Source organism: Mesocricetus auratus, unplaced genomic scaffold (genome assembly GCF_017639785.1).
Source record: "Mesocricetus auratus isolate SY011 unplaced genomic scaffold, BCM_Maur_2.0 Super-Scaffold_100691, whole genome shotgun sequence".
Taxonomy (NCBI): Eukaryota; Metazoa; Chordata; class Mammalia; order Rodentia; family Cricetidae; genus Mesocricetus; species Mesocricetus auratus.
The window spans coordinates 34,537,958-34,559,111 of NW_024429267.1; the positions used below are offsets into that span (position 1 = coordinate 34,537,958).

General features: G+C 39.4%; 1 protein-coding gene across 13 annotated transcripts in view; it reads left to right on the plus strand.

The window, feature by feature from the left end:
• Positions 1-21,154, plus strand: part of Tfdp2 (transcription factor Dp-2) — a 115,170-nt gene that overhangs the window by 64,077 nt on the left and 29,939 nt on the right. For 7 of the 13 annotated variants that reach the window (XM_040739657.1, XM_040739660.1, XM_040739656.1 and 4 more), the window contains 3 exons: positions 9,001-9,104; positions 17,503-17,624; positions 19,796-19,843. In XM_040739657.1, the coding sequence (XP_040595591.1) occupies positions 9,001-9,104; positions 17,503-17,624; positions 19,796-19,843 (274 nt within the window). Of the gene's footprint in view, positions 1-9,000; positions 9,105-15,580; positions 15,656-17,502; positions 17,625-19,795; positions 19,844-21,154 lie in introns of all 13 variants that reach the window. The other 6 variants (XM_040739664.1, XM_040739667.1, XM_040739665.1 and 3 more) reach the window with 2 other exon arrangements.

Below are 21,154 nucleotides of genomic sequence, written 5' to 3' on the forward strand. Positions count from 1 at the left end.
AACCTTTGAAATTGGTGGTAAGCACCAAATCTTTTTAAAAATTTTATACCTATAGGTATTCCTGGTGATCATGTGCGTTCCTAGTGCCATGCAGACCAGAAGAGAGCGTCAGATCCCCTGGAACTTCAAAAAAGCGGCTAGGACTCTTAACCTCTGAGGAGCTCTCTGGCCCCAGCAGACCTTCAATTATTTTCCATATCTTACTCTATAAAATTTCTAGTAATATTTAATAGTCAAAAAATTCTTCAGCTACATTTTGAAATTAGTATATTCATCAAATATTACATTGTTTCTAAATGTGTAATTGGTCTAAGAAGACTGGAAATGATTCTAATGTTAAAGAAAATATTAAAATGTTCTTGTTTTGTCTAGGATCTTTAGGCTTCCTTGAAGGTTTTCTTCAAATAAGGATGACAGAGTTGAGAGATTTTGAAGTTTATCAGTCCATTGCTTTAATTAAAATTCTACCCGGTGGTGGTGGCACACACCTTTAACATATTTATAAACATTCAGTTTATAAATATGAGGTTTTCCTTTTTTGAGACAAAATCTCAATAAATAGCTTTGTCTGATCTAATATATATGTTGTACAGGCTGGCTTCTGACTTGCCACAGTCTTCCTGTATCAGACTCTGGAGTACTGGGATTCTAGACATACGCCATCATAACTTAATTTCCAATGAGCTCTACTACAATTAGTATACTGTTCAAAACAAGGAATGATAGAAAGCTTTAGGAACAAGGTGTACTTGTAGATTTGTCTTTTATTCTGAACTCTTCAGCTTAAAACTAAAGTCTTAGGCAAGTCAATCTTGCCTATTATTTTTCTTTCAGTCAGTAAACCCAGACAGTAATTGATGTAGTTATTCTCACTGCCTTGCATATGCATTACAACTTGGAATAGTTGATGACTACTTATCAATTTCTTGTCTCTGGGGTGGGAGTAAGAGGGAAAATTTACTTGCTGCTTATATTTTTTTATGGGAAGAAACCTTTATATTGTTTAGGAATATGTGAATACTGTATTTAGAGTAATTGTTTTTTTAATGCATTCATGGACGTGTGTGTGTGTGTGTGTGTGTGTGTGTGTGTGTGTGTGTGTGTGTGTGTGTGTGTACACAATCCTGGTAAATAACCCCATACTGGCCTCAAATTCCCTGTAGTCCTCCTGCCTCAGCTTCACAAGTGCTGGATTACAGGGATTACAGGTATGTGCTGCCATGCTGGTGAGAATCCAGGAGCTTAATGTGTAGTAACAGTGTCTCCTACCGAATTCCAGGCAACAGATTTTCAATTACATTTTTAGGTGACAGCTGTAAACATGGAAACTAACAGCACAGAACTCCGGTTTTGGTAAATCACTCATTTGTGGTGAAAATCTGCAAATTTGTGATGTTCCAAATCCACTGACTTGGAAGATTTTATGTATACAAGTGCTTTGTCTGCACCCCAGAATAGCCCTTGGCTCCCATTACAAATAGTTGTGAGCCTTCCTGTGAGTGCAGGGAATTGAACTCAGAACCTCTGGCCTGCAACTTGCTGTGTCCTCAAGGCTGCTCTCAAAGTCATGATCCTGCCTCAGCCTTCTACATGCTAGAGTTACAGTTAGATTATGGGAACGTGACACCTCAAAATGTCTTTTAATAGATATGGTAGGTTCCCCCCCCCTTAGTATTTTAAATTGAATCTAGGGCCTTGTATATCCAGTCAAGCACTCCAAACATTGAGATACATCCCCAGCCTTCTTTTTCACTTAAGGGAAGAATAAGTTTTTTTTTGAGCTGGGTGTGTTGGTACATGCTTGTATGTTTCTGCATGTACATAAGCATACTATTGCACATGTGTGGAAGTTAGAGAAAAAAAATGTGATTTCCAGGGATCAAAATCAGGTTGATGTGCTTGGCCGCAGGCATTTCAGTTCTCTGAACTATCTTGCTGGCCTCTCTTACTTTTGAAGAAGGGTCCCATTAGGTGCTCTGGAATTTTCAATCCTCTAGACCCAGCTTCACTAGTCACTACTATTTCAGGCCTTTCTCACCAGGCATAGGTGTAAGTTTTTTAGTACACAGTAAGCTTTTGTTGATGTTGATAATATAACCATAAGATTTCTAGCTTTTTTTGGGGGGGGTTACGAGACAGGGTTTCTCTGTATTGTTTTTGAGGCTGTCGGTCCAGCCTGGCCTCGAACTCACAGAGATCTGCCTGCCTCTGCCTCCCAAGTGCTGGGATTAAAGGTGTGCGCCACCACCGCCCAGCTGGGTTTCTAGCTTTTTGTAGTTTTCTGAAAGTATGGTACTGACAGAAAGGCTCAGTGTGTATAGATGTTTGCCACCAAGTCTAAAGAACCCATGGGGTAAAAGGAATGAACTACAAGTGGTCCCCTAACTTCCATGCTTATGCCACGCCTGCAAATAAATAAATGTCCAATTGAACTCCAGGACAACCGGGGCTATACATAGAAACCCTGTCTTGAACCCCCCTGAAAAAAGATAGAAATGTTAATGTAGGAAGCTTTGGTGATATTCCTGGAGTGGATCTTCTTGTCAAATGAGAACAGGAATAAGTTGTAGCAGTTTAAGTGATCTATTTATTTACTATGATGTTATAGAACATAGTGATCCGTTTTTTATTTCTAAGGGAAAGAACAGTCTTGTGACTCTTAATTCATGGATGATTCTTGTTCTGTTTGTGCTTATCCTAAAGTTGTAAACTCTTCAGAGCCCAACTTTTTAATTTAAGATCTATTTGTAATCATTGTTAACTTTTTATAAATAGTAGAAAAAATATCTTACTTGAGTGTAAATTAAAAATGATTTGTTGCTGCAGTGTGAATGCCATCTGAGAGGAATTCATAAGCTTCATGAGAATTATTTCCAGTTAAGTACTATTTAGTATTTTTACAGTCATAAATTTTGATCCCTGTGGTCACACCCAGCCACCCTCATCTACTACAGCCACTCTGTGGCTGCTCGTCTGAGATAAAATATGCTGCTTTCTGCTCATTCTTTTATGAGACCTATGAACAAAGCTTACTTGCCATCTGGTGGGTGTATCAATGAGGGTGATAGCTAAATGTAGTGGCTAAAAATAGGCTAAACTTTAAGAAATTAGAACATGTACAAAGAGATGAGTTACCGGGCACTTTCTCTTTTATAAAGGTAAATTCAATGTGATAGTGACACTTCATTTAAAATAACTATGATTTTTCTCAATTTGAAGTGGAACAGAGAAGGGGTTACAGTGGACCCCTGAAATGTTTTTGTTGTTTTGTTTTTTTAAGACAGGTTATCTCTGTGTAGCTCTGGCTGTCCTGGAACTCTCTGTGTAGACCAGGCTGACCTCCAACTCACCGAGATCTGCCTCCTGAGTTCTAGGATTAAAGGTATGCACCACCACTGCCTGGCTGTTTGATTTTGTTTTTCTGATGCATTTTGAATGAGAACTTCCTTCTACCTGTCCTTGTAGTGCATAGTGTAACCAGACATATTTGGGAAGGATTGTTATAAAGAATTGGATGAACCAGGTTGCTTGAAGATTTATAATAAAGTTACAAAATTATTTTTCAAGAATCATTTTGTAACAAAAATAAGCACTAATTAGGTTGAGTGGAAGAGACATGAGAAAATTAAGAATTAAATGTTTCTAAGACTGAATAAGATAATAGAAAAAGAATAAAATCATGTTTTAACCAAATATAAAGAACCAGTGAAAAAATATGTAGAGTAGAATTGTAGGTGAGACAATTCTAAGGATGAATGTTTAAACTATTAAAAGAGGTTAAGGGTGTACCTTGTGGTTCTTAATTTACCTTCCTGCGTATACTATTGATAACTTAATATAGTCTACAACTGCAAATACAACTTGTTAAAATAAGTAACTATGACCTCTGTCTGTCTGTTTGTCCATCTGTTTATCCACATGTGATACAGACTTCAGATTGGAGAACAAAAGTAAATCAACATTCTTTGACCTTCCATTTTCATATTACATTTTTGTTGTTGTTGTTGTTTTTTCGAGACAGGGTATCTCTGTGTAGTAGCCCTAACTGTCCTGTAACTCAAAGATTCACCTGCCTCGGCCTCCCAAGTTCTGGGATTAAAGGTGTGTGCCACCACTGCCTGGCCTCATATTTAAAAATTTTAAGGGAAAATATTTATAAAGTTGATTGCATCCAAAGGCAGATGTGGAGTATTATATATAAAACACAAAACCACCAGGTGTTGGTGGTACACGCCTTTAATCCCAGCACTCGAGAGGCAAGGCAGGCGGATTTCTGTGAGTTTGAGGTCAGCCTGGTCTACAGAGTGAGTTCCAGGACAACCTTCAAAGCTACAGAGAAACCCTGTCTCAAAAAACAAAAACAAAAATAACCTACCAGGTTTGTGGCTCATACCTGTAATTCCAGCTCATGGGAAGCAGAGGCAGTAGAAATACTGGTAGCTAAGGCAAGACAAGTCTCAGAAAAGAATAGAAAATAGCCAGACCTGGTGGCTCATGCCTTGTGATCCTATTGCTTACTGGACTGAGAGAGGAGGATTGCTGGGAGGTTGAGGTTGAGGTCAGCCTGGGCTACATTGTTGCAGGATAGACTAAACTGCAAATGAGATCCTGTCTGAAAGGAAAACAAAACAAATACAAAAACTGTCACTGTAAAAAACATTTGTTGCAATCATAACAGAATAATCTTATTACCTAAATATTTGAAGGTGTTCTATCAGTACATGAATGACAGCTAGTAGAAAGACAGAAATAATTCCTCAGCAAATCCTACCGGTGTGCACCACCACAACTGGCCACAGTAATAATTCTTATGAAGAACAATTGTATAGCTTTTATCTTGTTGGTTGGTTTGAGTTTTCTCTTTAGCTGAGGGAGGGCGTTACACTCCTAATTTTTCTTCCTCCACCTCTTGAGTGCTGAGATTACAGTCATACACTATTAGGTCCAGCCTTTTAATGACATAGGTTTACATTTTTTAACATTCATGTTGTGTGTGTGTACATGTAGAAGTTAGTATAATTTGCAACAATCTGTTCTTTCCTTCTACCGTTTTCTTCCTGGAATAGAGCTCAGCTGGTCAAGATTGGTTGTATGTACTGTTACTTGCTGAATCACCTTGCAGGTTTATCCTTTGTATTGTGTTGAAGTTTTATTCCTTTATTTAGAGACAAAAGAACTTACATTTTAGCCCATTTTGACCTGAAAGTCACTATGTAGCAAATGCTGGTGTTGAAATTTTATCAGTCCTCCCACCTCAGCTCTTCAGTGCTGAGATCCTTTGCATTTTTCCTTCACCGTTGTTGTTATGCATAATGAGTTATTTTTATTTAAAATAATGTGTTTGTGTAGATGTCTCTGTGGCACATGTATGTGAATGCTGTACCCAAAAAGGCCAGAAGATGTCTAATTCCCTGAAAAATGATAGACAGGTGCTAGTTATATAAGCAAGTACATATAAATATGCTACATATCATCATATATTCTGTGTGAGCAATGAAGTATAATAAATAGAGAGGGAGAAATCAACAGTGATTTTCTTTTTAAACCTGGACAGTTGAAGTATAGACATATATTGAGATGGAGGATAACATTTTCTGGGTGGGGTGGGAATATTCAGCAGTTAGCTTTTTAAATAGATTAAGTTTGGATACTTTTCAGCATCCAAATAGAGCTATAAGGAGACAGCTGACCATGTGAATTTTCTTAGTTTGTTTTCTATTGACATGATAAAGGCCATGGCCAAGATCAACTTGAGGAAAAAGGGGGTTATTTCAGCTTACATGCCCAGTCACAGTCCATCGTGAAGGGGAGTCAGTACAGGAGCCGAAGGCAAGAACCTGGAGACATTAACTGAAGCAGAGACCATGGAGGAATGCTGCTTATTGGCTTGTTCTCCTCGGCTTTCTTAGTCTGCTTTTTCGTACAAGCCAGTCCCCCAGTGGGTTGGATGCTTCGGCAGGCATTTGTAATTAATCAAGAAAGTGCTCTAGAGGCTTGCTGACAGGTCAGTCTTACGGAGATATTTTCTCAATTGAGATTCCTTTTCTCAGATGACTCAAAATTGTGTCATGCTTACAAACTAAGCAAGACATGAGTCTAAGTTCAGCAGTTTAATCCAGAGAAATATCAGACTCTTCAGTGTATTTAAAGGCATGAGGCTGAGATCAGTTTATCTAGTAAGGAAAGCTATTCCACACTATTTCCTTAAGCATTGCTAAGATTCCTGAGGAAAATGCAAGCAGCAGAGGTGAAAGAAGTCAGTCAATATAGGAATTGGGGGAGTGGAGAGGTGGCTGAGTGGTAAGAGCTGGCTGCTCTTCAGTACCAGGTTTGATTCCCAGCACCCATTTGGTGGTTCACAACTACCTGTAACTCCAGTTCTAGGGATCTGGCACCCTCTGCTGGCTTCTGCAGGCACCACACATGTACATTGTACATAGACACACATGCTGGCAAAACTTTTACTCAGACATGACAAATAAATATTACATTTATAAAAAAGGGATTGTAAATATTGCAATTCAGAGAAAAGTAACTAAGAATGAGGGAAACACAAATTATTGTACAGATGGGGATATAGTGTTTTTTTGTTTTTGTTTTTTTGGCATGGATTTCCTTACTGGAGTGTGTGATAAGTGTCTGCTGAGGACTGAGAAATGAGAAAAAGAGATTAAGGGGTGCGATCAGGCTTTTTATTGGTTTCAGTTTTTTGAGATAAGGTCTCATAGTATAGCCTTGGCTGTCCTGGAACTCATTCTGTAGACCAAGGATGACCTTGAACTCACAAAGATCCACCTGTCTCTGCCTCCCGAGTGCTGGGATGAAAGGTGTGCACCACCACACCTGCATATCAGGCTTTGGAGGTTTGAGGATATACATATTCTGAAGAAGGATAGTAAGGGAGGTATCTACTTATTCAGTTCTTAAATGTTGCTTTCTAGTTTTCCCCGTTATCATTTTAGTACTGCCTTTCTTTTCACTTCCTTCCTGGGTGATATACTTTTTGATTATATTACTATCTTCTAAGTGAGACACGAAAGCTTACTAATTATAATTTAGAATATGATTAACTGTTTTTGTTTGAGAGATGTGCGTTTGGTTTTGTTTGAATTTTGAAACTACTTTGCTAAGTTAGCTTGTTATTTTAAAGTGTTAAGGCCACTTGAAGTCACTGCACCAATCTTGCTTTTACTATGTGTCACTGTAGCTGGGGTGGGGATGGTGTTCAGCAGTGGAACACTGGCTTAGAACATGTGATGCTTTTGTTTTGATCAAAGCATCTCAAAACAACCACAGCAAGCAAACAAAACACACTAGTTAGATACTTTCTTTAAAGGCTCCAAATAGGGCTGGAGAGATGGCTCCGCTGCTAAAGGATAGTCTCCCAACAACCATAGGAAAGACCCCAAATCTGTCCAATTGGCATTCTAAAAACATGAACCTCAGCTGCTTCCGCTTTGGTTTTTTTTATATAAGACCCTCACATGAGTGGGTCCATCAGCATCTCATCATGGACTGAGAGAGGGACTCATGATTGTTGGAGGAGGGAGAGCTGTGGCATGACCCTAGTAGGGTGCCCATCGCCTATAAATAAATAACCTCTCACCTATAATGAAACTCATTGGATCACTAAAAAAAGAGTCATGAAATAAAGTAGGTAAATGGGAGTTCAGTAAGACAAGAGGGTAGTGAAGGACAGCTGAATGTGTTCAAATACATTATATGCATATAAGAAAATGTCATACCAGAAATCATTACGTATAATTAGTATATGCTAATAATACCATAATTTTTATTATAAATATAACTGAGTACTTTATGTTCACATTATACTTCATACATTTTTATATAATAATTTTTTATTTAACTTTTTACACGTTACTCCCTCTACCAGCCCCCCCCCCCACTCTCCCATCCCCGCAACTCTGCACCTTACTCCATCTCCCCTCTGCTCCCCAGGGAGGGTAAGGCCTTCCATGAGGGATTTTCAGAGTTTGTCATATCATCCCAGACTAGGTCTGGGTCCTCCCCTACGTGTCCAGGCTGAGAGAGCATCCCTCCATGTGGAATGGGCTCGCAGAGTCCATTTGTATACCAGGAATAAATACTGATCGACTTTCCAAGGTCCCATAAATTGCAAAGGCCTTCTCTCTGACACCCAGGTTTGGGGGGTGGGTTTGAATCAGTCCCGTGCTGGCCTGACTTCATACGTTTTTGTATTCATGTGTAATAAAGGTCTGTTTGGTTTTGTGTGTTGTAATTTTTCATTGGACAACAAGTGCACAACTTAGAATGGATTTGAGGCAAACTTGCCATAAACAGATTTTTTTTTTCCCTCCTGAGACAGGGTTTCTGTATGTAGTCCTGGCTGTTCTGGAACTTACCATGTAGATCAGGCTGGCCTCTGTCTCCTAAGTACTGGAATTACAAGTGTATACCAACCACTACTGCCCAGCTAGGTTTTGTTTGTTTGTTTGTTTTTGTGACTGTGTTTAAAAAGCAAGTAACAAAAGAAAATGTTTCTGGTACAATAGCAACATCACAAAAAATGTTTTAAAGTACTTGGATAAAACACATTTTTTATGATGCTGAAACTTTTATTGTTAAGTAGACATACTATTTTATAAATTTCCTATAAAATGCAAATGAGATTATTAAATAGAATTGACTATATTCATTTCAACAAGAAGGTTAAAATGTATTTTCAATTAAGACTTCTTGGTTTTGTTGTTTGTTTTGTTTCTTTGTTTTTTTTTTTGTTTTTTTTTTTGCGGGGGGAGGGTGGGAGGACAGAGTTTCTGTGTGTATCTCTGTATGTCCTGGAACTCAGATCTGCCTGCCTCCCCCTCCCAGGTGCTGGGATTAAAAGTGTACATCACTGCCCCAGGTACAGTGCGTATCTAATTGCAAATTAGCAGAAGGGTAGGACCATTGGTGTATATATACAAAAGTCAACTTGATACTGCAGAGCGTTGACTTTCTATTTTACTATCCTTACAGGTAACGTTTCGCTTGTTGCATTTCCAGTTTCCAGCACCAACTCACCAACAAAGATTTTACCGAAAACCTTAGGGCCAATAAATGTGAATGTTGGACCCCAAATGGTAAGAAAACTATTAAATCTTATTATTGATACTTTGCTTAGGCAAGACTAATTTATAGAATAATTATGCTGATGATGTTTGGCAAAAATATTCCCTTTAATTTTAGTTATTGCATTTATTCTAAGTACGTTTTATTTTTATCTGAGTATAATTGGTTAAATATTAATAAAAGTTTTTGTGCTCTTACTGCTTAGTTTTAACATATTTCAGTCTATGGGTTTTTGCTCCCTTTATGAGGCTTCTCTTGTTGTTTAATTAACTTGAAACCTATTATAGTCTGTCTTCTGTTTTCATTTAAATAACCTTTGTGGAAGCCATGTGTTCATGTGTAAATTGAATATGTAACTGAATTTATAGGTGCACACTTCTGTAATTAAGTTGAATTTATAGCTTGAGCTATAGATTTGAATTTTTTCTATTAAAAGATTATTTTAGATCCACTCATGCTTGAACTTGCATTGGGGGCAGAGGCAGGAGGATCACCACAAGTTCCAGGATAATCTGTCCACCTAGTAAGTTTCAAGTAATCCAGGGAACTGCAGAGTGCAACCCTGTCTGGAAGAGAGGGACATGGCAAGAGGGGAGGGAGTAGATGGAGATGAAGGGTGGGGGTAAGTAGCTGGGGAAACAACAGTATGCTATTTTAATTCTTTTTTGTTTGTTTTTGTTTTGGTTTTTTTTTCAAGACAGGGTTTCTCTATGGCTTTGGAGGCTGTCCTGAAACTAGCTCTTATAGACCACTCTGGTCTCGAACTCACAGTGATACGCCTGCCTCTGCTTCCCAAGTATTGGGATTAAAGGCATGCGCCGTCACCACCCATTGCCATTTTAATTCTTATCCCTAAAAATAGTGGATGAAAAATAAATGTGTGTTTTTCTAAAGGCATTCATTAATTTTGCTAGACCTTGAAATATTTAGCACTCTCAGAATACCTTGTTCATAATCACATCTGCTTTAAATTATTCTTTCCAGGTTTGGTGGTTTCTACCTATAAGCCCTGCACTCAGTAAACTGAGGCAGGAGAATCTCCTGAGGCAGGAGAGATGGTTCAGCAGTTAAGAACACTATCTGCTCTTGCAAAGGGACCATGGTTTGATTCTCAGCATCTATATAAGGCTCACACTGTCTATAATAGTTTCAGGAGATCCAACAACCTCTTCTGGCCTCCATAGTAACAGGCATGTAAGTGGTACACAAACATACATGCAGGAAAATACCCATTAAATATAAAATGCCTACTGTTTAAAAAAAAGCTTACACCTAATTTTAAACTTTAACATTTTTATTTTAAATTATTTATTTACACCAGGCAGTGGTAGTGCATGCCTTTAATCCCAGCACTCAGGAGACCGAAGCAGATGGATGTCTGTGAGTTCAAGGCTAGCCTGGTCTACAGAGTGAGTTCTAGTATAAACAGGGATACACAGAGAAGCCCTGTCTCAAAAACAAAACAAGTTATCTATTTACTTGTGTGTATACATGTGTACATGTGCACTTAAACACGAGACACCACACAGAGCATGTGTAGAGGTCGGATATGGCTGGCAGGAGCAGCTTCTCCCCTCTGTTTATATAGTTTGCCTTGATCAACACTCAGGTTGTCAGGCTTCATGACAAGTGCCTTTACCCACTGAATCATCTCAAAGGACTATATTTAAGTATTAAAAAATAAGACTTCATTACCAGGTATATCTTTTTATAGAAAGTACCAATAAATTTTGTCTGTAACATAGATCACTCTGTGGACCGTGTTGAATTAAAGTTTAGATAGAATTATCTCTGAACATTCTTGCTGACTTCAGGAAGTCTTTAAAGGGTGCTGTAAGCATGAATTTCCATTGGTTAGTTGAAGACAGTCATCGGAGGGAGGGGGATATTGTTTATTCCCTGTAGCCTGCCTGCTATTATAGCCAGAACTCTCTGTTTCCTATATCACAGTGAACAGTAAATTTGCTTTTTAGAATTAATTAGTGTGAATTCTTGTTATATAGCCTGAAGGACTAACACCCAGTTTCTGTCATTCCTTGGTGCTCCCTTACTTCATTACTAAGTAGCCAAAGCTGGCCTTGAACTTGGAATCCTCTTGCCTTAGTCTCTCAAGTGTTTTACAGGCTTCTTCTGTTTTTTTGGATGCTTTTGTCACTTACTTTTTTATTTTAATTGATCAATTCATTTGAATTGGAGAGCTGGAGCAATGGCTCAGTGGTTTAGAGCACTTCGGCTGCTCTTTCAGAGGAATGGAGTTCAGTTCCTAGTATCTGCATGGCAGTGTTCAACCATAGTTCCAGGGGATCTGAAGTCCTCTTCTGGCTTCCACGGGCACCAGGAATACAAGTGGTACACAGCCATACATTCAATGAAGTTATCAATATATAAATTGTAGTTTTTGAGACAGGGTCTCATTATGTAGCCCTGACTAGTCTGGATCTCAGACCAGGCTTCCCGCAAACTTTCAGAGTTTTACCTGGGATTAAATACATGTTCCACATACCTGGCTGGTTATTGTCACTCTTTTTTTTTTTTTGCATTTATTTGCTTATTTATTCTCTCTCTCTCTCTCTCTCTCTCTCTCTCTCTCTCTCTCTCTCTCTCTCTCTCTCTCTCTCTCTCTCTCTCTCTCTCCCCCCACATACACCCGTGTCTGTGTGTGTGTCTGTGTGTGTGCATGTGTGCGTGCACACACACTTGTACATGTAGAGACGAGAGTAGCGTGCAGGAGTCAGCTCTCTCCTCTTCCCATGTGATTCCAGGGATTGAATTCTGGTGATCAGGCTTGGCAATAAGCACCCTTACCTGCTGAGCCATAACCATAATTTGTAGCTATTCTCGTCACTTTTAATCATCGTCTAGTCTAGGGGTGTACTACAGAGCAGTGATAGGATACTTAATTCAAATGTGCTAGTCTTGTTTTTAGTCCCTAGAACTGGCAGGCGCCCGGCCCCCCATGCACGAGAGAAGAAAACCAAATTAAAAAAAAAACAACAAGCTTTTAAAAATTTTATTTAGTTAGAGACTTCTTTGCTAGACTATTTACTTATCACTCCTCCCTTTTTTAAGCTTAGTGTTTTCCTATTATTGAAAATAGATTTTTCCTCTCACATAATATATCCTGATTATGGTTTTCCCTTCCTCTACTCCTTCCAGATTCATCAGCTTCTTAAAGGCTAATTTCTGCTCGTCCCTTTTGAGCTCTTGGAAGCTCAGTCTTAGCTGAAGGTAGAAATTTCAGGCAAGGAACTAGCAAGACTGCTCAGAAGGCAGATGCTGCCCACCTGTGATCTAAGATCCATTCCTGGAACTCACATGGTGGAAAGGAGAGACCCCACTCTGAAGAGTGTTTTCTGCCCTCCTCATATGTGCTGTGACATGTGGGGCCGCCCCCCCTACTATAATGTAAAAGCTTTTATGAAAAAATTTTCATTGGTTGTGAAAACCGTATTTTTGTCTGTGAGTATATATGTGTGACTGTGTACCATACATGTGGGGGTTCCGGTGAAGCCTAGAAGAGGCATTGGACCCCGGGAGCTGGAGTTAGAGATGCTGGCCTGGGTGCTGAGAACCACAGGGTCTTCTGAAAGAGCAGCAAGTAACTTCTGAGTCAACCCTCAAACCTGGGATGCTAGCTTAGCAGTACTTGCTTTAGTTAGGAGACGTGACCTGTTCTCACAGCTTATCATATAACAGCTGTACTTCTGAGGAATATTCATTTGTACATTATGATGATCTCATAGCTTCCTTATTTCAGAACAGAAACTATACATGGTGAAAACAAAAATGCCATATTAATTGAATACAATGCTTGATAATTAGGAAAATTCTTTTTCAGATTAAATATGCTCTCAGCTTTTCTAACTGTAGATGGCAGTAGTACTACAGGTATGTTTTTGAGGGAAGCCAGTTCTTTTTTTTTTTTTTTTGGTTTTCGAGACAGGGTTTCTCTGTATCGTTTTGGAGGCTGTCCTGGAACTCACTCTGTAGACCAGGCTGGCCTCGAACTCACAGAGATCTGCCTGCCTCTGCCTCCCAAGTGCTGGGATTAAAGTCGTGTACCACCAACGCCCGGCTGGGAAGCCAGTTCTTATAAGGGTGTTTAGTTACTATTGATTTTCCTGGCCTAACTACTCAGTTGTCTTAGAAATGGCAGACAAGATTAAATTAAAGTTATTTGAGGTTTGTGTTTGAGGAATAGGATTCTAAGATATAAGATGCCTTTTCCTTCTCTTAACTGAATGTTAGAAGTATGTTTACACTTATTTTCATATGTATACTTGTCTGTCCACTTTTGTCAGTGTGTACATGTGGAGATCAGAGAAGTCCAGGAATTCTACCATGTGGGCTCCAGGGATTAAACTCACTCAGTCCTGTCTTCTGGGTTGGTGCAAGTTGCTTCTTTAAGACAAGGTACCCTGTCGTCCAGGCTAGCCTGAAACTCCAATCCTCTTGCTGACCCCCCTCACAGGTGTGTGCCACTACACCTGTATCCAGCTCTTAGTGCCTTCTTAATGCTGTTTTTATCTTCAGACATCTGCCAGATTACAGAATCAGCTTGGTAAAATTACTTGCCAAGCATGTGTATGTACTAACATTTCCCTAAACTTAAATTAGTGTAATGCTAGATGCAAGCACAAATGATCACCAAGATTCATATTTAGTAAATGAGGGGTCAGAATTTGAGCATGGAGACAAATGCAGATTAGCATTTCAGCTTTTAGAAGACAGTTCAAATAGAATTGTTTCTTTTACAGACGGTCTGTACAGATGTTTTTTTCTGTTGAGGCTTCACCAAGACCTTACTAGTATGGAAGCTTTCAAGTTTTTGTAAGAGTAGAATTCTTGCATGCTCAGTAGCTTGCATGTTCAGTAGGTGTCATGAAATGGCTCAGCATCTGTCACCAAACCTGATGGCCTGAATTCAGTACCTGGGACCCTCATGGTGGAAGGAAAGAAGAGATTTCCACAAGTTGTCTAACCTCCAAATAAGCACCACACACTAATTTTTTAATGAATGTATTAGTTAAATTTCTATTTTTATGATAAAACACCATGAGCCAGGCAGCTTATAGAGAAAGAGTTTATTTGGAATTATGGTGGAGAAGTGCTAGCAGCTGGAGTGGCAAGCTAAGAGCTCTCATCTTGAACCGCCAACCTGAGTCAGAAAATGAACTGGGGTGGTTGGATTCTTTAAACTCTCAAAACCCACTCTTACTAACATACTTCTTCCAGCAAGGCCACATCTCCTGAACCTCCCTCCCAGACAGCACCAAGTATTCAAGTGTCCAAGTTATAACGGATAGCTCATTAAAACCAACACATATGTTCTTTTTTTTTTTTTTTGGTTTTTTTTTTTTTTTTGGTTTTTACGAGACAGGGTTTCTCTGTATTGTTTCGGAGGCTATCGGTCCAGCCCGGCCTCGAACTCACAGAGATCCGCCTGCCTCTGCCTCCCGAGTGCTGGGATTAAAGGCGTGCGCCACCACCGCCCAGCTAAAACCAACACATATGTTCTTTAAAAACAAAATCCAGGTGGCAGCAATACACACCTTTAATCCCAGGCCATCCTGGTCTACAAAGCTAGTTCCAGGACATCCAGGACTACACAAAGAAACCCTGTCTCAAAAAACAAAACCAAATAATCCTGAATCTATGCATAGACAAAAACAAGCTGCTTATTACCTAGTAACAAATGTTTTGTATTTCATCTTTTGCTTAAAAAATGTTCTTTTACCAGTGAAAATGATAAACCCTAAAATGTAGTTTTAAGTTGCACATTTTGACTTTAAGCACAGTTGTTACCTGAAAGGAAGTAAAAGTTTATTTTGAGGATAATATGAGTGAGCATGGTGCAGGAACATGATTTGTATTACCCCTAAATTACATGTTCATCATGAACAAGTTTTATAGACTTTTATAGGCAGCAGATACATGGATGGGAACTTCATGTAGAAGACAGAATTCTACTATCGATTTCAGATACTGTCTGCTGACACTCTTAGTTTGGGGGTTGGTAGATGCTAGTGAGACACTAAATTAATACATTCCAAGGTTCTAATTTAATAGTTTTAAGGAATTTAGGTCAGACAGTGGTGAACGGTGAGTAACTTGACAGCACTTGGTAGGTAGAAGCAGAATGTCAGGAGTTGAAGGTTATCCCCAGTTGCACAGTGAGTGCAAGGCCAGCCAGGACTATAAGAGACCCCGCCTCAGAGGAAGCAAATATAAAAAAAGCAAAAGGGAAAAGAAATTAAAGCCAAGATCATTGTGCAGAAATGTCAAACAATATTTATAATTGAATAATTATCTATAACTAAATAATTGAAAATCCATAAACATCTACTAATGGAGGATATTAAATTCACATGGTGCAAGTTTTATGTATAGTAAGATGGTCTAATGTTGGCCTAGGCTGTCTTCAAGCTTACTTTTTAACCGAGAATGACCTTGAATCTCTGATCTTCTAACTACCCCCTTCCAACAGGCATGATCCATCACATCCAGCCTGTGTAGTCCTCGGGACCAGTAGGGATCAAACCCAAAACTTCATGCATGCTAGGCAAGTTGTCTACCTAAATTGAGCTACATCCTTGCCCCACTTTATGTATGTATGCATGTACATTTAGTTTTTTGATTCAGGGTCTCACTGTGTAACCTAGAATAGATTTGTCTTGCTCTGATGTAGACCAGGCTGAACTTGAATTTGTGGTAATCCTCTTGCATCTACCTCTCAAGTGCTGGGATGATAGGTATGTGCCACCATGCTTGACCAGAATACTTTATACAGAATAAAGTTGGAAGATGGAAAAATGAAGATAGAATTACATTTATTCATGCAAAACACAACTCTCACCCCAAAGGATATGAGAGAATTTATTTTGAGACAAATAAGAGTGGCCCATGGCCTGAGAACACAGATTTAAGTTGTTCCAAATGATATGTTCCCCTGTGGAAGTGGTTTACATAGGTTTTTGTAGTCACAGAACTAAGATAGTCATCAGTCAATACATTCATTCTATATAGGTCGCAACAAAACAAGAAAAACTGCTGAAGGTCTCAGATTATGTTTGATGATATTCCTAACTTTTGACTTAGTGACAGCTAGTGGTCTGCCAAGTGGATACATTTCAAAAGGGATGCTCAGCCAGATACGGCGGTTGATGATAGTGGCTGTTAGAGGGACTAACAGTTTTCAGTCTTCATCTGCAACATTCTGACTCTCTACTGTCATGAGATTCTGAAGTTCAAATCAGTCTACAGAATGTAGGTGTGGCTTTTTCAGGGAATTCAGTTTGTTCATCCTGTAACAATCAGATTGTATAGTGGTTTTGGATGTAGAGTAGGTTCTGAAGATCCGACTCACTGCTTTCCTGAGCCACATAAATCAGGTTCTACTACAGTTTCTATAGTTAATTTCAAATAAAGCTTTTGTTTCCCTTTTTCTCAGGAGTAGTGATTGGAGAGCTTGTTTATTTGTTTGTTTGTTTTTAAGACAGAGTCTTATTTGGAAGCCCTTGTTGGCCTCAAACTTGGGGTTTTTCAAGGCAGGATTTCTCTGTGACTTTGGAGGCTGTCCTGGATGTAGACCAGACTGATCTTGAACTCACAGAGATCCACCTGCCTCTGCCTCCTAAGTGCTAGAAGATGGGGTCTCTCCCTGAACTTGGGGTTTGCATATTTTTGCTAGATTGGAAGCTAGACTGGATCTTTCTATTCCCTGCTTCCCTCAGAGCTTAGGTCACAGAATACTGGTGTTTTAAGATGCTACAGTATGAGAGTTTAGATGATTAGACAGCACTTCCTTCTCATGTGTTAGCCAGCAACATCCTACCTACTTATTTATTTATATTTCTTTAATGTATGAGTCTTTTTTGTTGTTGTTTTTTTTTCCGAGAAAGGGTTTCCCTGTGTAGCTTTGGAGGCTGACCTAGAACTCCCTCTGTAGACAGGTTGGTCTCCAACTCACAGAAATCCACCTGCCTCTGCCTCCCGCCACCACCCAGCTGTGTATGCATCTTTTAACTGAGATTGTTTCAATGCACTATGTGTGCTCCTGGTACCCATAGAGACCAGAAGGGGGCATTGGTTCTCCAGGAACTAGGATCACAGGCAATTATGAGCTGCCATGTGGGTTCTGGGAATCAAACCCAGGTCCTCTGGAAGAATAGCCAGTGCTCTTAACTGCTTCAGCCATCTCTATCTCCCCCTTACATTTTTTAAAGTAATAATTTAAACATACTTATTTATTTGAGACAGGGTCTTACTATGTAGCCCTGGATATCCTGGAACTCCCTATGTAGATCAGGCTAACCTGAAGCTCACAGAGGTCCACCTGCCTCTGCTTGCCTAGTGCTGGGATTAAAGGTGTGAATACTTAATTTTATTTTCTTGTTACCAACTCTACAGATTATAAGCACACCACAGAGAATTACCAATTCAGGAAGTGTTCTGATTGGGAGTCCATATCCCCCTGCACCAGCAATGGTCACTCAGACACACATAGCTGAGGCTGCTGGCTGGGTTCCCAGGTAAGAGAGTCAGAAATGACTGTTTCTAAGCTTCCCACCCACCCCTTACTGTCCTGCTGTCTTGTCCTTGTCTTCCTATGTCCCCTTTTTAAAATTCACATTTATTTATTTTGCAAATGTGCACACATACATATTATATAGCATGTGTGGAAGTTAAAGGAGAACTTTGGGAGTCAGTCCTCTTTTCACTGTGCAGGTCCTAGAGATCAGACTCAGTTTGTCAGACTTGCTAACAGGTGCCTGTAGCCCACTGAGTCATGTCACCAGCCCAGATATTTTAATTTTAACTATGCATATAGGTGTATGTAAGGGAGTGTGGCTTGTGACCATGAGTGCAAATGCCTGTTGAATCCAGAAAAGAACATTGGCTCCCTGGAGTTGGAGTTATAGGTGGTTATGATCCACCCAAGATAGATGCAGTAAACCAAAGAATCCTGGTCCTCTGAAAGAGCAGCCGTATATGCTCTTAATCACAGCTCTGTCTCTCCAGTACTTATTTTTTTTTAAGTGTGTGTGTGTGTGTGTGTGTGTGTGTGTGTGTGTGTGTGTGTGTGTGGTGTACGTGTTCACATTTCTTATGGGCATATGTATTTGTGAGCATACATGTATCCATGTATACATATAGAGGCAGTAGGTTAACAACAGGTGTCTACCTTGATCATTCCATTTTATTTACTGATTAGGTCTTTCGTTGAACCCAGATCTTGCTGATTTGGCTAGTCTACCTAGCCAGCTTACCCCAGTCATCTCCTAACTTGGCCTGCTGAGCAAATGCTGGGATTTACAGGCAGGTTACTCCTCAGTACTAGCTGGCGTCTGGTCCTTGGGCTTGTATGGAGAGTGTTCTATACTCTGAGCCATCTCCCCAGCCCTTGAATTTGCCTCTTGTTTTGTTAATCTAGTTATTTTGGGGCTGGGAGGGGCGGGGCTTTATTTTGTTTTGGGAGGTTTCAAGATGGGGGTTTCATGTAGTTTAGGATGGCTCACTAAATCAGCTAAGTGGTCATCTTGACTCCTAATCTGACTGTGTCCATCTTCTGAGTACTGATTACAGGTGCTATGAGTTTGGTGGGTTTTACTGTTTTTTTGGGGGGGGGGGTTTCGAGACAGGGTTGTTTTGGAGGTTGTCCTGGAACTCGCTCTGTAGACCAGACTGGCCTTGAACTCACAGAGATCCACCTGCCTCTGCCTCCCGAGTGCTGGGATTAAAGGCGTGCGCCACCAACACCCAACTTGGTTTTACTGTTTTTTGAGACACAGTCCTGGGGTATAACACTGGCTAACCTGATACTTGGTATTTACCCCTGACTGGCCTTGAATTGTTGGTGATCCTGCTGCCTCAACCTCTTGAATACTGAGGTTACAATTATTTGTCACCTTACCCAGCTAATATATTGCTTTAAAATCACCAATTGGGCTCTCTACAGCCCAGGCTTGCCTCCAACATGGAGTTGCCCATAGTCAGTGCCACCATGTCCAGTGAATACAACCGGTGGGTAAAAACACTTGTTCTCACAAAGGAACAAAGTTTGGTTCCCAGCACCCACATCAGGTGGCTCAGGACTACCTGTTAACTCCAGCACCAAGAAGACTGATACCTTCTGACCTCCGTGGGCACCCAAATACATGTGGCATATACACATATAGACACACATACACATAAATAAAAATTAAAAGGAAGAAAGTGTTAAAATAATACTCCAAACCTTATTTTATCACTTTTAAAGATTTATTACTTGAGGAGTTATATATCTAGTAACTATGTGAGTTTGAGCAAACATAGTAAATCTTTGTTAAGAATGATCTTGTTCAAGGATAAATAAGTTAATGAAGTAACAGTCCTGTCAAGTGCTATTGTCATGTCTTTATCCCATGGTAAAAATGTTTTCTTGGGCTGGAGAGATGGCTCAGAGATTAAGAGCACTGACTGCTCTTCCAGAGGTCATGAGTTCAATTCCCAGTAACCACATGGAGGCTCACAACCATCTGTAATGAGATCTGGTGCCCTCTTCTGATGTGTACATTGAGGCAGGGTGTTATATTCGTAATAAATAAATAAATTAAAAAAATGTTTTCTTATGTGTACTTTTAGTGTAGAATGAGACAAATTATAATGGATTATTTAAGAAATAGTTGTGTGTTATGCTTAAGCTATCTTTTTGTCTTTTTAGTGATAGAAAACGAGCTAGAGAATTTATAGACGCTGATTTTTCAGAAAGGTGAGTATAAGTGTATTTTGTTTGATGTTCCACTATAAAAAGGGGGGATTCCTTTGCATAACTTTTTAACATGATTCAGTTGCTACCATTATTTCATTCTGCACTGAGGTTTCCAATTCACTTATTTGCACAGTTCCAATAGACATCCTGTGATATTGATCATTCAGGCCTCTTCCTCCTTTTGGGGGAAAAAATTGTTCTTCAAAAGTAAATACTCCGTAGTATCCTAACATACCCAAATTTTTTTAAAGATTTATTTATTTATTACATATACACCAGATTGAATTGTAGATGGTTGTGAGACACCATGTGGTTGCTGGGAATTGAACTCAAGACCTCTGGAAGAGCAGTCAGTGCTCTTAACCTCTGAGCCATCTCTCCAGCCCCCCATACCCAAACTTTTAAACAAGTTGTTTTATCTTAATTAGTTCTACATCATAGTAAATGCTTGTTTCTTTTTTTGTTTGGTTGGTTTTGGTTTTGGTTTTTGAAACAGGGTTTCTCTGTGTAGCTTTGGGGCCTGTCCTGGAACTCTCTCTGTATACCAGGCTGACCTCTGCCTCCCAGTTGCTGGGATTAAAGGTATAAACTATCACTGCCCGGCAAATGCTTGTTTCTTTAGACACCATTTGGGTTATGAGATTATCTTTTTTTAGAATATTGGCATAGTGGTTCTCCTTTTGTATATCAGAATTACAGTGGTCTCTCTTACATAAGTATAGTATCTCTCTAGTCAGTAACCTCTGACATTAAAGACTGTCAGTTCGAAGCTAGGAATATAACTCAGTGGTAGAGCACTTGTATAACATTCATTAGTCCTAGCTTCCATTCCCAGCACTAGGGGAAAAAGGACCTATTGGTCTAGAGCCATTATATGAGCCTAAGTTCAAAATGTCAGCAAGCCACTATTCTAGGTACCATGTTAGTATTATGCTATATTAAGATGAGAGTCGTCATTTCAGAGTCCATTGATCTCTATAAGATGAGAATTGGTCTGTTAATAAAGCCTTGCTGATGGTTTTTACAACATCCTCCACTCCATAGGAAATTACAAAAGTCCGCATGGGCTAATGTAAAACCCTGTTCTCAACTGAAAAGACAGAATAATAGAAACTCTAGCCTAGCAACAAATACAAATAGTTAATAAACTTACTTAAAAATACTCATTAGCATTAGTCATTAAAAAACAAGTGAACAGCACTGCTCTATATCTACTAAATAGCCACCAGGAAAAAAGACACTCTTGACTTTTACGAAGTCTTAGATTTATTTTTATGCATATGCATGTTTTGCCTGCATATATGTATATGT